This window comes from Cryptosporidium sp. chipmunk genotype I (assembly GCF_004936735.1).
Source record: "Cryptosporidium sp. chipmunk genotype I strain 37763 chromosome Unknown contig_11, whole genome shotgun sequence".
Taxonomy (NCBI): Eukaryota; Apicomplexa; class Conoidasida; order Eucoccidiorida; family Cryptosporidiidae; genus Cryptosporidium; species Cryptosporidium sp. chipmunk genotype I.
The window spans coordinates 138,299-152,839 of NW_027125587.1; the positions used below are offsets into that span (position 1 = coordinate 138,299).

Consider the following 14,541-nt stretch of genomic DNA (forward strand, 5'->3'; position numbering starts at 1 on the left):
AAATGACACAGGTGCCCAACAAGTTTCAAAGCATTAAAATAGAGAAATTAGGAGTTTAAATTGTTCCTAGAGCTTTTCTACACAACTTTTCAGAACCCAACTGTGTCCCTATAACTGTTTTACAACTACTTGTTTGAATATTTACTACATTTGCGTCTGAATTAATTATATATATGGCATATAACAATATAGTATACTTTCTATAATATTTTACACTCATTCCATTCTATCCAAGCCTTTTCAGCACAGAAACCCTTTCTTAGATTTTAAAAGTCTTCTCATTTCTGGAACTTAACTCTATATGAAACAAAAAACTACTGAGAAAATTTGCCAACTTGTCTTTTTTTTGTTATTTTTACCAAGATACAACTCAATTTAGTTGTGGGTCAAATATTACGTGTGCATGCAGTTTCCCCCCACATGGAGGTTTTTGTCAATTTATTGCAATAATTTAAGAAATTCCTAGAGAAAAAAAAAGTGTCCAAGCGCTTTCCTTCACAAATTTCAAGTAATATGTTTTCATTTGTGTTACTTTTCTCGCCTGAAATATTTTTTTTAAGTGCCTGAGTCTCCCAAATCTATCTGCTTGGTTCTGAGTAGAAAAAATCATGATACTTAGGACTCTTTAATACTGTTTGTTTCTGAGACTGAGTCCTTGTATCATATCCTAAGTTAATATTTCTTCCAGAATGGAGCTGAAGAGTGTTTGCCTGTGATTGAGCTACATAATATGGAACAGTTTTAGCCCCTTCTCCGCATTCTCCTGAATTCATATACTCAGGAGAGAAAGTTGTATCCTCTACAGAAACAATACTCTTTTTCTCTAGTGGAGCCATGTTTGAATCATAGCTGATACTTTTTTGGCCCATATGTACAATTTTAGACCCTTTCCTCGCTAGAATTGGCTTTATTGAAGCAAGTTGCAAACTATTCAGCTTGCTTCTAATTACCTCCTTGTTTGAATTGTCTATGTTTTGAGCAGACTCTGAATCATCTGACCTTCTCCTCAAAAATAAAACGCAGCAAAACATCAATATAAGCAGAATTAACAGAATCCCAATCACCACTCCAATGATTAACTTTTTATTTACTGTGCGTTCTATCACATCAAAATGGCCCTCTACCGACTTTTCCATTTTTACCTGGCCTAATTCATTCAAATAACTCAAGTCTTGGGCATCTCGTGAATCATCACTTTCAGAGTTAACATACTCTCCTGCTCCAAAACCCAATAATGAATTCTCTACCTCTTTCTCGGAATTCATGTATACTATCCCAGAGTCCTTCCTGATTGTGTTATTTGCGGTGGAAGTGTTCGAATTCCTTTTCACATAGGTACTAGTCCTCACATTCTCCATCTTTGGAGTATATAATAACTTGCTTGTAGTGTAGAATCCCGACTTAAGAGTAGTTGTGACGTTTGTAGTAGTGGTAGTAGCACTACTAGTTGTTGTTGATTTTGTGGTTGCCTTTGTGGTTGTTGTGGTTTCGGTTGTCGTTGTCGTTGTCGTTGTCATTGTTGTTGTGGTCGTTCTCGTGGTATTAGTAGTAGTAGTATTTGTGGTGGTAGAGGTGGAGGAAGAGATGGAACTACTAGTGGTGTTAGTCTTGCTGAAAGAATTAGCAGAGGAAGTTGCGATGGTTGGAATTGCTGCTTTTTTAGAAGAAACGACTGGAATATTACTTGGGTAGACTTCCAAAACCCCAGAACTTCTTTCAACTGAAGCAGAGTTTGACAAAATAGGCTTTGTAACAGGCATCAAAATATCTTCAATAGAGTCAGAGCTCTGCTTGTAAACCATTTCCTCTAAGATATCGCCCCTTCCTTCATTCTCAAGCTCAGATCCTGAATCAGCAGATTCAAAGTTTCCAGATGTGTTTCTATCCAAAGGTTGGTATGTTGGCTGAGCGCTTAAACCAATGAACTTCATTTCTTCGGATAAAGCAGGAACAGCTTCTGGATCCTGGTCCCAGTAAAATGTTTTCTTCTGCTTATACTTTGGAAGTTCCAAATAAGAATTATAGTGAGCCTGGTCCCTTCCTTCGAAACTTGGCTCCTCTTTCCAATTAAAGTTGATACTGGGAAAGTTTATTGAGCTTTGATATGAACTCCAAGCTGAATCCAAAATATTTGAAACATTTTGGCAAAGACCAAATGATAAATCATTCTCCCAAACATCTGTGCAGTTCAAACTATTGTATCCTGGAAAGTCAAGCTTAGGCTCTTTACTTATGATTTCATCAGTCTGCTTAATAAGCTCGGAATACTTATTAGGATTCAGTCCGCCAGAATCATAAGCTACTGTACCACATACTGCACAAGAAAGCTCAGAATCTATAAGCCAACATGGTCTTCTTCCCAGCCCTCCAATATCAAAAAATCCACATTTTTCAAAAGGAAATTTGAATCTTAATAACCAGCTTGCATTATAACTTGATGTCCAATTAATTTCAGAATCTCGAGCTGATATAGGACTTCCACTATCTATCCAGTACCATCCTGGTGGGTACCTAAAGAATGCATACTTTCTAAGTCCAACAAAACACCCATTTGCAGTCTTCTGAACATCTCCTTGTTCCACAAGTGTTCTTCTGATTGCCTCTTCGTCAGATAACTTATACACTGAAGCCAATGTTACTGGGTACTCACTAGTCTCTTTAGACCCATTTCTTCTTCTTGTCTCTACTTCAGTCCCACCCAAATCATTGCAGGCCTTAAAACCATGAGAAAACGTCCTGGGCCGGTCAAAAGTGACCAACTTGAAGCATCTTGTCTTCTCACCGTTTGAAATCCACCCCTCCGGGCAATTCGCATGACCAGTATCTCCCAGCTTGTTAGCTTCTCTTCCAAAAACTCCCAAAACTACTATTAAACTTAATAATACTAAATTTATACATTAGTAATTCACCTATCAAAGTACCTCAGTACTTCCTGAGTCAAACATACCTATTAAACAACTCTCTAATTCATTAATCAGCCTCATATATTACAAAATTCCTCTAAACTCATTGATTTCACCGCAGGTGCTCACTTTAGTGACTTTTCCCCATTATTCTCAAATTCTTATATTTGCATTTTGCATGTTCATATTTTTTCATATACCGGTAGTTTTTGTTCAGAATTTTGGCGCCAGCCCCTAACCTAATAATGCCTCTACATTCTACAAGAAACAAAGAGATGAGCAAAACTAATCTTGATGAGTACGAGCTAATTGTAAGTTTTCTTCCGAAATTGTCCTTTCTGGCTAATTAAATTTTGTTGTTTGTAATAGGATGGCTCGTTTTCAACGGGATGTAGTCAGGAAATTGAGTTCATTGCGCAGTCTCTGGTTGATCTAGTTGAGGCTTCCCCTGAGCTTTTAAACATGGACGGGAAAGTTGATCTGGAGGTAAGTTTCTTGACTTGTTGGCTTCTCTGAGTCCCAATAACTTTCTCCTATTTAATCACTGCGAACCTGCTTGATCACTAGATTGAAGGACGAATAGGAACCTTAATTAATGAAATTACCAAAGAAAAGGTTATGCTCCCCGTTGAGGGATTGTCTTTGCTACTTCCAAGTGAAAAGGAGTTCTCTTACCGGTTTTCTCCCGGGGTAGAGAAGTGGCAAATGACCAGTGTTGTAGAAGAATTAAGAAAGGATTTTGATGAGTCAAAGATTCCATATCTTGTCAAAAATAGAAATACCAGTGATTACTATGTTCAAAATCCAAACAGTTCCGAAGCAGAAGACAAATCACTTATTAGATTAAGTTACGTGGCTCCAAAAAATCAGAAAGATAAGCCTGTTGAAGCGATATGGAAAGAAAAGATTGCAGTTTTTGACTTTTGCTCTCCAGGCCAACCTGGGGACTTAGAGACCAAGTACAATATTGAGAATGGCACATTGCTCAGGGATTTCAGAATTGCGATCAACCTCGAACATAAAGAAAATCCCGTCGAGGTTGCAAATGCCGTGACTGGTCCAGTTGAAAATTCGTGCATGTTAGAAAGAAGAAGAGAAAGAGAAACCATCGAAGTTTCAAACTTTGTCTTAGACTCTACACATGTCGTACAGATTGAAAGCCGTAGGGGGTTTAGGCAGTGTGAGACTTATGAGCTAGAGCTGGAGCTTAAGCCTTCCCATTTTATTCCTTTATTAAAATCCTATATAGAGGATGTCAACAACGGGAAACTAAAAGTAATGGGAAATCATCCTTTCATTAAACTAATTACTAACTTTGTCAATTTGGTGTTTGGAATTACCCTATTTCTCAACAATAAAAAGCCAAATGAACAAATGGAATCCGCTTCTACCCAAAACTCATCCGGAAACGAAAACCAAATTATGGACTTAACTAGTTGTAGCCAGTCGAATGAAATGGTCCAAGCCTTCAAAAAATATGTCTCACCCATTACTCCCATCCTCGGAGATTATCTATATAGAGCTGTAGCTAGTGAGAAGCAGAAACTTAACAGACCACAAGACATTGTTTCCAAAGATGATATAGATATTTCACTCGGAATTAAGCCTTTGCCTCCTGATAATAAAGAAATCTAATTGTTCTATCACTTTATTAAAGAATATAGAATCGGAAGATCGCTCTTATCTTCAACTCTTAGGATGCTTTTAAGCTCCTCAGTGCTTAATATCTGTCTTTCATTAGCATGCTCGCTTTTGCCCTTCACTGAGTCAGAATCCATCTTTGACTCCTTTAGTAGTACCTTCACTGTACTCTGATAGCCGTTATATACCAAATAGTCGTAAATTAGTGAATTTAATATCAAATTTTCGTCTGAAATAGCGTTATCCTTGTCTTCACTCTCACCATTCTGAAAATAATGTTCAAGTGATTTGTTCTCAAGAGTTTTTTTCAAGCTTTTCCTTACCTCCTCTGTCAGAGAATACAGAATCTCTGCCATCAGTCTGGCTCTAACCTCACTCAAAACCCCCTTCTTTTCAAGCTCAGATTTCACTGCTACCATTTTTTTTATCAAGAAACGTATTTAGTTAAAGTAACCTCACAAAAACTAAGAGAATATCTGCTGCCACCAACTTACCTGACCTGAGCTCCTCCAAAGAATGATCCTCCTGCATGCTTTCTTCTCTACTAAGAAAAGTCTCTATGTATTTTTTCAAAATACTATTCTAACCTAGTTAGTTGTTACTTGAAAAAAACGATTCGAGAGCCCAAGAAAAAAGAGGAATTCAACTAAATAAAATTCTCCTTAGCTTTTTACTCGCAATTACTTGTTATTCTAACGCTTCTCGTCGGTTCACAAAACGCTAAAATTCTCAAGTCTTTTTGCAGTCTCGGCTCACAAAAACTGTATACCGGTATTCCACCTTCCCGCCCATTTTTTGGAAATGATTATATTAATTTTCGACCTAGAAATTGATTCTTGAAAAATTAATTTTGTAGTTAAAAAGCTTTAAAGATAAAGGATGGGTAATTTTTTGACATCTACAAAAATAACAAGTGACCTTGTGAACAAGTCAGTGTACTCATACACTCTTAGAACGCTCGAGGGAAATCCTTTTCCGATGGAAAACTTGAAAGGGAAGGTTATAATGGTAACAAATGTTGCATCCAAATGTGGCTATACAAAGTCTTACTATAAGCAAATGGTAAGAATCTACTCAGTGTTTGCTCCGCTTGGACTTGAAATTATTGGTCTCCCTACCAGAGAGTTTATGGGTCAAGAGTTTGAGGATCCCAAAGAGATTCGCAAATTCGCAGATTCTCACAACGTTAAGTTCCCTCTGATGGAGGTTTGTAAAGTAAATGGTCCGGACGCCCTGGAGTTCGTGCAAAAGCTGAAAAGAGAAACTCCTGAGTTGTATAATGAGAAAAGCAACACTTTGTCTGCAATCAAATGGAACTTTTCGAGGTTTCTAATTGATAAAAATGGCAGAGTTGTTGCATATAGAGGCACTAGGACTGAACCCAAAGAGCTTATTCCGAAAATAGCTGAGCTTCTTGGTATTTCCAATTACGAGGAGCTTCTCCAAAAGTACGACCAACTCCACCCAGAATCAGGTTACAACCCACAGGATGATGTATGTCCTTTAAAGCAAAAACAGAATGATTAAGGTCTTTTTAAAGAAAATAAACCACTTAGACAATGTTACTTAGAGTTAGAGAAATATTACCTACTATAGATTCTTTGCTTTTATGAGTTAAAACTAGTCATTTAGGTTTGGGTACCAGTAAACAGTTCGTAAGTAGTGACTATTGATGATAATACTGGTCCAATTGCTGAAATGTAACAAGACAACACCACAAGGAAATTTGTAAAGAGGGACTTTCTTCTTCCCCATATTATAGAATAAACAAACAATGGGTATATTGATGCAGTGAAAGCATCAATGTAACCACAAAACAATTCAACATATTGAGTACAAGACTTTGCCACATGAGAAAGGAAGATGGAGATTATTAGAATAGCTGTAGAAAGCATAAATCTCCAAATATTAAACTTCTCTCCATTCTTGATAGACTTTAAGGTTGCTTCAGTACTGAAATCTTCTTGATTGTCTGATTCGATGGCTCTTGCTTTATTTTTAGCTAATAGACCAACTAGTTCATCCAAAACAATATTGGGATTTGACGGAACATAAGTTAATTTAAGGGCTCTGGATTCCTTCTTTTTATCTTCATCATCACTACCATCGAAAATTACCTGGAAAACGTCATCTACTGCTAAATCTGACATATAGTTGATAAGACCAATATCATTCACAATAAAGTTACAGATTGAAACGGTAAATAACGGAATAATAACACACAACGAAATACAACTAAGTATCCTTGAGAATCCCATAAATATATCGCAAGGGGAAAAGTTTAATGTAATGTTATCCTGTGTAGCTTCTCCAAAAGTGGTATAAGCAGAAATGGTTAGGGCCAAGGAGAATACCAATAAGAATGTAAAGGATGCTGAAATAACCTTAATACATCTCTTGGAAGTGCAGTTACTAACATTCAGAACAGCTGGGACGACCATACAGTGACACAAAAACGCATAGGTTGCGAAAGTGAACATCTTGAAAGCTGAAAGAGGCCCGTGGACGGGCCAAATATGTACTTCACCTGTAACTGGAGGCATAGGGCCTGAATAAGGCAAAATCACAGACCTAACCACAATAACACTAGCCAAGGTGAAGAATGACGCTACTGAGAACCAGCCAAGGAAGTCCAATTCTGAGACTTTGGACTTTGTTGCAAAAGGCAAAACCAATAAAAAGTAGATTGCAGACAAAAGGTACTCATCCTTCAAGTATTCCAAAAACTTAGCTTGAGGGAAAGAAAAGATTGCATGAGTAACCAAATCCTGGGTAAATGAACGCAATAGAATGAAGTACACAGGAACAGCATAGGCCATTGAAAGGAAACAAATAATGGAAATCGACTTGAAGTGGAATTTCATACTCCCCTTCATTTCTTCAACTTCGCTGGCTGTCAGAATCATCTTCTGCCCCTTCTGGAGTTTCTCTACATCCTCTTGGTTCTCCTTCTTTGCGTCTCTTTTAGCTAAAAAACTTCGAATGCTCTTGTATGCAGAAACTCTCATTAAAAGAGTAGATAAATCCACTGCTCCAAGCTGTAATGACCCTACAACATAAATTGAATGGGTCACTACTGAAACCAAGGCACAAATAATCAAGGTTGAAATTCCAACGGCCAAACCCGCCATCTTCATACCATAAGTCAGAAACACTACACCAGAACCGATACAACCTGCTGTCATGGTAGCAAAAGCCTTACTTGAATACTTGAAACTATCATTGGGAGCCTCCATCTTTCTTTAAAACACAAAAATTGATTTTTTACTTAATTTACTTCTAGAAATCTTTGCAAAGCTTGTTTTTAATTTCGCATACTATTCGGACTTTTCTTAATGCTTTGTTCCGATAGACTAAACTGCTGATATTGACGTATTTAACCTTACCTGGCGAATGTTCTATAGCAATTATATATTATTTAGTGCAGATTCCCTGCCTATTAATTATTTTCTTGTTTTATACCTTTTACTTCTTTTTGCTCCTGTCCTCTAGCCCAATGCAAAATAGGTCCTATAAAATATTCCCGCTAGATCCCGCTCGGGTTACCCGCCAAAACTAAAGGTCAAATTAACGAGATGCCACGAGGTTTAAAAGAAATATTAAGAAAAATCCTATAGCGTCAGAAGCTGGCAAATTTGATCTTGGTTGAATGGACTTTTGGCTGAGTGAGTGCGGATTACCATGATTTCTGTTGAGACATTTTGTTTTTTAATTCTTGATAATATTCATTATGTGTGTAAATAAGTGATCTTTTGGGGAAAATGTGTAAATCAGAAATTTACGAGAAAAAAAGCTATTTGGAAACAAATCCCTAGGCCAGAAAGATTTTCTAGTTTTTTGTTTGAATCTTGTAATGAGAAAGATAGGGTTCTTTTCCCGTCTTGGAATTTTTGTTTTAGCCCTAATAGCAATATGTTTGCGAATCTCGGAGTGCTACCACGAAAAAAAAAGCTTGGAGAATTCCCAGGGGCCCCAAAAAGATCCTCAGTTTGAATTAGATCAATCTAATACATATCTCGAAGATCCAGAGAGGATGAGGAACTTGGACGAGTTTATCAAATATTTGGTGAATGATGTTCTTTTCCCCATAGAAGGGATAGTAAAGGGGTATTGTCTGTATAGATCTGTATCAGATGAGGGAAAGGAAGATTTGGGTCTTTTTAACAAAGAGAGCATTGCAGTTGCCACCATTTTGTTGAGTAGCAAATGGAAGAATCCAATAAGATTCATCTCACGTTGTAGAGAAAGTCTTCGTATGGTAAGCAATGGGATGAAAGCTTCATCCTTTGAGCACTCAGACGAGTCTTGGTCCTCCATTATGAGTATTCGCAGGAGGATGAAAACTTCTCGAATAAAAATCTGTTTTAAGGCTAAAATTTGTTCAAGAATGATGAAGAAACAAGATGGCATTGATAATCTAAGAAGATTTTTGGTAGAAAGAACTCAGTATGGATTAATTTATCCAAATCAAGGCTCAGAAATGGCAGTATGGAACACAGTGCGAGAATTTAAGGATATATTGTCGGCAGGCATTCTCAGGGGAAGCATTAAGAATCACATCAGAGTGATTATAATGTTCAATTACATGAACAAGATTTTGAACCAGATCGGAAAACAACCAGTTTCCCTGTTTGTCTGTATTGCTCTTATTAACTCCATGGTTAGAGAAAGATCTCTCTCTGAATGGCTTTCACTCTCCAAAAGCAAAAACTCCTCCAGAAATAGATTAAATGAGCCCGGAATTGATCCAGTAACAAACTTGAGATACGATACCAGATCGAATATCAAGGAAAATATAATTAACTTTCAGGTAAGAACATGTAATCACGTAATTTGGACGTCTGAAGTCCTTTTAAGCGAAAGGCAAGTCCAAGTTATTGGAGAAAATTCAAATCAAGTATACACTCTGAGGAAGAGAATTTCGTGGATGTGTAGTAAAATGTTTACAATGTAGAACTGTTTATTTTAACTAATTTATTCTTTCTATAAATTTTAATCCGCTCAATCATTCTGCTTTAAATTTAATCTTAAAATTAAAATGTATTTCCTGGCACCAGTCTGAGAATGCCCGTCACATTGGCGCCTAAAAGATGCTTCTTAAGTGAAAACTAGCAATAGAAATGTGGAATTTGAATAAGAATGAAGGGATTTTTGTGTTTAATTCTTATTCAACTGTGGTTTCTGATAGGTAAGTTTATGTTATTTGTTAAGCCGGTTCTTTTGAGAAATTTTCTGTAAGAATTGCATTAGATCTAAAAATTACCTTTATTGAAAGTAATTAAGGTGGCTAAATGATCGGCTAGAATGATCAATGAATACTTAATACGCTTTTTTCAGGAAAACCTTTTGTTTCTGCAAACAAAGTTTTAAATAATTACGAATACTGGGAAGACAAAGTCAGCTCAATTTCCATAGATAGCCAGGCAGGTAACATTAGTACACACATTAAGAAGAATTCAGGTTCATACATAGGAGGGGACACCGAATATTCAAAGTCAAAAGTACCAGAGAGTCAAGAAATCCTTTCCACTGGTGTTAGAACTAATCTCAAGAATAATCTTAAAACTACAGGCTCTAAGGAAAACGAATTAAGTGAAACTTTTGTCAGACGCACTGGCAACACAATTAATTGCGAATGCATAGTAACAGTAAGTTCAACAAAGATGAATGAGCTACAATAGGCTTATAAAAATGCTTCATTGAAACATTACATAACAATATTACTTATTTCTACTTATTCTTTTACTAGAACAACTCTTGCTGGACAAGGTCAACCTGTATTGGAATTGCAAGTACAATTTCTGTCTCTAGCCTTTTTATATTCATTGCTCTAATGTGGCTAGTTCAAGTTTTCTCCACCTATGCTGCAAAAGAAGAACACATCATTTTAAAAAATAAACTTAAAAAACAGAAAACACGTAAAAATGACGTATAAGGACGAAATATAACCGGAAAAAAAAACTACCTATTTGAATTGAAGAGGAAAATATAATGAATTTAACGAGTCAACACCTTAATCGTGTTTTGTAGTACAATGTATTAACTCTAAAGTAAATAACAAAACTTTGTGAAATTTAATGTACTTTGTCTTAAATTTTAATCACAAACCTTAAACCTGAATTTCTGTCCGGACCTCCCAAACCAAATGCATGCACTAGGGGTGTCGAGCGCCGATTTTATGGCGCCTGATCTAAAACGATTTCTAGATCCATTAGAGGACCAAATAAGACCGAAAAGGATTAGATAAAAAACAAATAAAAGGATTTAAGCAACAAAGTGAAAATGGGTCACTCAAAGAATAAAAAGGGTAATTCCACGTCTGGTTCTGAAGTAGGGAAGGAATCTGAAAGATTTATCTCATTTCTCCCAAATAGTGTAACAACAGTATTGGCAATTTGCTCATTTATAGCAGCTTCCATATCTTCAGTTTATTTTAACAATAATGTTTTTAAAAAACAAATCAAGTTCCCTGTTTTTGTTTCATGTGCACAACAGCTAGTTGGTATGATTATAATGAGCATATTTGGGTTACTAAGAATGGCAGTTTCAAAATCCTCCGGAAGTGGTAATGGAAAGGACGGAACTGAGGGGCAGGCTAACAGCTCAACAGTAAGTAGCTGGAAGAAGGTGATGTACGCTATTCCAGTTGCATTCTTTTTCTCTTTCAATATATCGTTCAACAATATTTGTTTAACTCATGGTAAAGTCTCAACTTATGCCATGGCAAAGTCCACCACACTAATGTGGTCTCTGTGCCTCCAGTTCTTAATTCTAGGAATTAAAGTTAAACTTACCTCACTCATCTCTTGTGCAATCATCATTTCTGGTGTTCTCATTGGAGCATTTGACCCAAAATCTCTTGTCTTGGTCTCGCTAATTTATGGCTGTATTTCATCATTCTCACAGAGCTGCTATAATATCACTCTCAAGTGGGTTCTCCCTAAGATTGGTAATGATTCTGCAGGCCTTCTTAAGTACGTTCAGATGTGGTCAATTCTTTTCTTCTTCATTCCTATGTTCGGAACTGGAGAAGTAATCCCAGCTTTCACAACATCTGGTTGTTTTGACTTCAATGATTTAAACAAAATGATGTATCTATGGGGTCTTATTACTACATCAGCTCTCCTTGCCATTGGTGTCAATCAAAGCACTTATGTTGTCATTGGTTTAACCACTCCAGCAACATTCAATGTTTGTGGTTTAGTTAAGCAAGCCCTGCAAACCATTGGTGGAATCTTCTATTTAGGAGAATCTTTACCAACTCAAACAATTATTGCAGTTTGTCTCACATTCTGTGGTTCTGCTTCATATACTGCATTCAATCACTTCGGATCAAAGCCTTCTATGTCACCATCTGAGATGAAAGCTGTTGAAGAGAAATACAAAGAAGTTGCAAGACAGTCAGTTGGTACTGCTTCTGATGTCTTCGAAAATGCTCAGGATGATATCCTTAAGAAAAGTGGAAGCAAGACCAAGAACGAGATTACACCATTCACCTCCAAAAATCCAGAAGCCATTCCTCTTAAGGATGATATCGAGGAAGGGCTTCCAACTGGAAACAACAACGAAAACAGAAACTAACTATAGTTTGTTAAACTCTACATTTGTCTAAAAGTCTTATTTTCCGATACCTAGCTGACCTGTTTTCTCTACATAATATCAGTTTCTAAATCAAGGTATTAATTTCAGAGATACCTAACTACACGTGACGTAATTGTGTATAGTTCCAGTATTAACGAACAACTTATAGCTGGATCCCCGTCTAAAATATATCCCTATTAATAACGGAGTTGATTTTTAAGCCTCCACCCTTTACTTTCCCACACACTAATTTTTTGACTTTCTTAATGCCAGAATGTGCCGCTTTGCCGCCATTCGGTACCTTAGCCCGCTAAAAGATCTTTGTGAATTTTTATGTGGAATATCCAAAAATTAAAAGGCGCCTTTGAGTGATGATACTTTAATAATTTGTGGAACTAGTGGTAATTTCATATGAAGTTTGTCGAGAGAATAAGAATTTAAGCCGCTACTGAAAAGATTATATTATTATTAGAACTCTCAGATTATTTTACCATTAATCTTGAACTTTAGAAATGAGCAAAGATTCGGAAAGACCAGAAATTTCTTTTATGGGCTTACCAAAGCTGGCGAGTGCTAGTATTGCCATTGCAGCTTATGTTGTATGCTCAATTGGATGTGTATACGCAAATAAATGGCTTCTGACTTATGTGGGGACTTGCGATGGTTTTATTCCCTTGGTGCAGCAACTTATCGGGTCCGTCTTCGTAAGAGCTACGGTTTATATTACAGGATTTACTGGAATTGGCTCGGATAATCAGAATTCCAGTTCTGAGAAAACTATCCAAGATGGCCAACAAAACGAATCGCTTTTCAAAAGGTTCTGGAATAGATATAAGTACATTTGGCCAGCATCCGTTTGTTTCTCCTCAACAATTGTTTTAAACAATGCTTGTCTATCTTCAGCAAAGCTTTCAACTTACTCAGTTGCAAAGTCTACAACTTTGATCTGGAACGTTCTCTTCCAGTTCATCTTCCTCAGAATCAAGCTTCCAGTTAGCACAATTTTTTCCTGCTTTCTCATAATTACTGGTGTTGCTGTAGGTTCTTTAGATACTAACACCTTGGCTCCTTTGGCAATTATTGCAGGTTGCTCATCCTCAATTTTTCAAGCTCTTTATAACACATGCATTGCCAGAGCTCTCCCTAAGATAAATAATGATACTTCAGAAGCTTTGGTTAGGAATCAAGAGCTTTCTTCTATGCTTCTTGTCATTTATATCATCGTTTCCAAGGAGCTTGTAAATCTATTCATGTTTTCACCATGTTTCGATTTGTCATCACCTGACTTCTTAAGCTGTTGGGGTGTATTCCTCCTCACCACTGCATTGGCAGCAGGACTCAACAAGTTCACATTTATGGTCATCGGGCTTACTGAGCCTTCTACATTCTCCGTCGTTGGGTTCGCGAAGGCAAGTCTTCAAACCGCCGGTGGATGGTTGATCTACAAGGATCCAATATCCATTGAATCTGTAACTTCTGTAATTCTAACACTATCCGGATCCTTGATATATGGTATTACAAGATCCAAGAAAAAAGAATCGAAAAAGGAACAGGTAGAGGAGATCAGAAGACTAACTAGATGTTCTGCAGCATCAGTTGGAGATATTGATGTGGCCGCCTCCCCAGGAGATGAAGCAGAAGTCAACAAGTTGACTTCAAATGATGAAAAACAAAAACTCATTGCAAGCAAAGTCTAGGTTATGTCATATGTGACCAATAAACCGTTTTTATGAGAAACAAACATTTTTTTCAAACCCCTCTCACGCTATTGGTATTTGTATTCATATTCCGTACCCAACCATAAAGTCCATTTTTTTAGCAAACCTCAATTTAGTGCTGAATTAGCATTGCAAGTAGAAACTTAATTTTGTTTGTATTCCCCCCACGTTTTGCTCTGAAGGCGCCGGCGGAAAATTTCTGTTTTGTTGATGCGCTACCCGCCGGATTTGGTGGATTTTTTCCACTACCGCCTAGAGGAATATAGTAATCAAGACAAATAAGATGGTACGTCTACAATACTACCTTTTACTAAAAATAATTTGAACATATCATTACAGTGCGCATAGATACTAGTCTAATTATCTTACTTTTCGAGTAATTATTTTCTTTAATTTCTTTATAATATAGATTAGGAGACGGGAGACGTGAAATACAATACGTTACCACTTAGGCTTAATATTAATAATGATTTAATGATATATGAAACCTATGAAATACATACAGAGAAAAAGGAGAAATGCGGAATAATACGTAAACGATACCTGACTATCAATTATTAATTTTAACTATATTAATACAAGCAAATTAAATATGAGCTTGTATATGATGACATGTCTATATGGCCATTTTATTGGATTGTAAGTTCAAATCTCACTAGGAAAGACACGTTCACCAATAAAGTTATCATTCTACAAAC

At 36.7% G+C, this 14,541-nt stretch overlaps 9 protein-coding genes across 9 annotated transcripts; 6 read left to right on the forward strand and 3 right to left on the reverse strand.

Moving 5' to 3' along the window:
* Window positions 1-578: 578 nt before the first annotated feature.
* Window positions 579-2,984, reverse strand: ELE39_000442 (C-type lectin-like domain containing; the record flags this gene model as incomplete). The annotated part of the gene is made up of 2 exons (XM_067343481.1): window positions 579-2,884; window positions 2,948-2,984. 2 exons carry the CDS (start codon window positions 2,982-2,984, stop codon window positions 579-581), a joined length of 2,343 nt encoding a protein of 780 aa, XP_067202263.1.
* Window positions 2,985-3,521: 537 nt separating this feature from the next.
* ELE39_000443 (Ctl2p-like mRNA capping enzyme beta subunit) lies at window positions 3,522-4,538 on the forward strand (the record flags this gene model as incomplete). The annotated part of the gene is made up of 1 exon (XM_067343482.1): window positions 3,522-4,538. The coding sequence occupies one exon, from the start codon at window positions 3,522-3,524 to the stop codon at window positions 4,536-4,538; it is 1,017 nt and encodes a 338-aa protein (XP_067202264.1).
* An 8-nt stretch (window positions 4,539-4,546) lies between these two features.
* ELE39_000444 (lisH domain-containing FOPNL) lies at window positions 4,547-4,900 on the reverse strand (the record flags this gene model as incomplete). Its single annotated transcript, XM_067343483.1, has 1 exon — window positions 4,547-4,900. One exon carries the CDS (start codon window positions 4,898-4,900, stop codon window positions 4,547-4,549), a length of 354 nt encoding a protein of 117 aa, XP_067202265.1.
* A 523-nt stretch (window positions 4,901-5,423) lies between these two features.
* On the forward strand, window positions 5,424-6,071 carry ELE39_000445 (glutathione peroxidase; the record flags this gene model as incomplete). The annotated part of the gene is made up of 1 exon (XM_067343484.1): window positions 5,424-6,071. One exon carries the CDS (start codon window positions 5,424-5,426, stop codon window positions 6,069-6,071), a length of 648 nt encoding a protein of 215 aa, XP_067202266.1.
* A 101-nt stretch (window positions 6,072-6,172) lies between these two features.
* Window positions 6,173-7,780, reverse strand: ELE39_000446 (transmembrane amino acid transporter; the record flags this gene model as incomplete). Its single annotated transcript, XM_067343485.1, has 1 exon — window positions 6,173-7,780. The coding sequence occupies one exon, from the start codon at window positions 7,778-7,780 to the stop codon at window positions 6,173-6,175; it is 1,608 nt and encodes a 535-aa protein (XP_067202267.1).
* A 617-nt stretch (window positions 7,781-8,397) lies between these two features.
* On the forward strand, window positions 8,398-9,498 carry ELE39_000447 (uncharacterized protein; the record flags this gene model as incomplete). The annotated part of the gene is made up of 1 exon (XM_067343486.1): window positions 8,398-9,498. The coding sequence occupies one exon, from the start codon at window positions 8,398-8,400 to the stop codon at window positions 9,496-9,498; it is 1,101 nt and encodes a 366-aa protein (XP_067202268.1).
* A 185-nt stretch (window positions 9,499-9,683) lies between these two features.
* ELE39_000448 (uncharacterized protein) lies at window positions 9,684-10,225 on the forward strand (the record flags this gene model as incomplete). Its single annotated transcript, XM_067343487.1, has 2 exons — window positions 9,684-9,732; window positions 9,882-10,225. 2 exons carry the CDS (start codon window positions 9,684-9,686, stop codon window positions 10,223-10,225), a joined length of 393 nt encoding a protein of 130 aa, XP_067202269.1.
* A 601-nt stretch (window positions 10,226-10,826) lies between these two features.
* On the forward strand, window positions 10,827-12,125 carry ELE39_000450 (fucose translocator with 8 transmembrane domains; the record flags this gene model as incomplete). The annotated part of the gene is made up of 1 exon (XM_067343489.1): window positions 10,827-12,125. The coding sequence occupies one exon, from the start codon at window positions 10,827-10,829 to the stop codon at window positions 12,123-12,125; it is 1,299 nt and encodes a 432-aa protein (XP_067202271.1).
* A 512-nt stretch (window positions 12,126-12,637) lies between these two features.
* ELE39_000451 (fucose translocator with 8 transmembrane domains) lies at window positions 12,638-13,822 on the forward strand (the record flags this gene model as incomplete). The annotated part of the gene is made up of 1 exon (XM_067343490.1): window positions 12,638-13,822. One exon carries the CDS (start codon window positions 12,638-12,640, stop codon window positions 13,820-13,822), a length of 1,185 nt encoding a protein of 394 aa, XP_067202272.1.
* Between the last annotated feature and the right edge of the window lie 719 nt (window positions 13,823-14,541).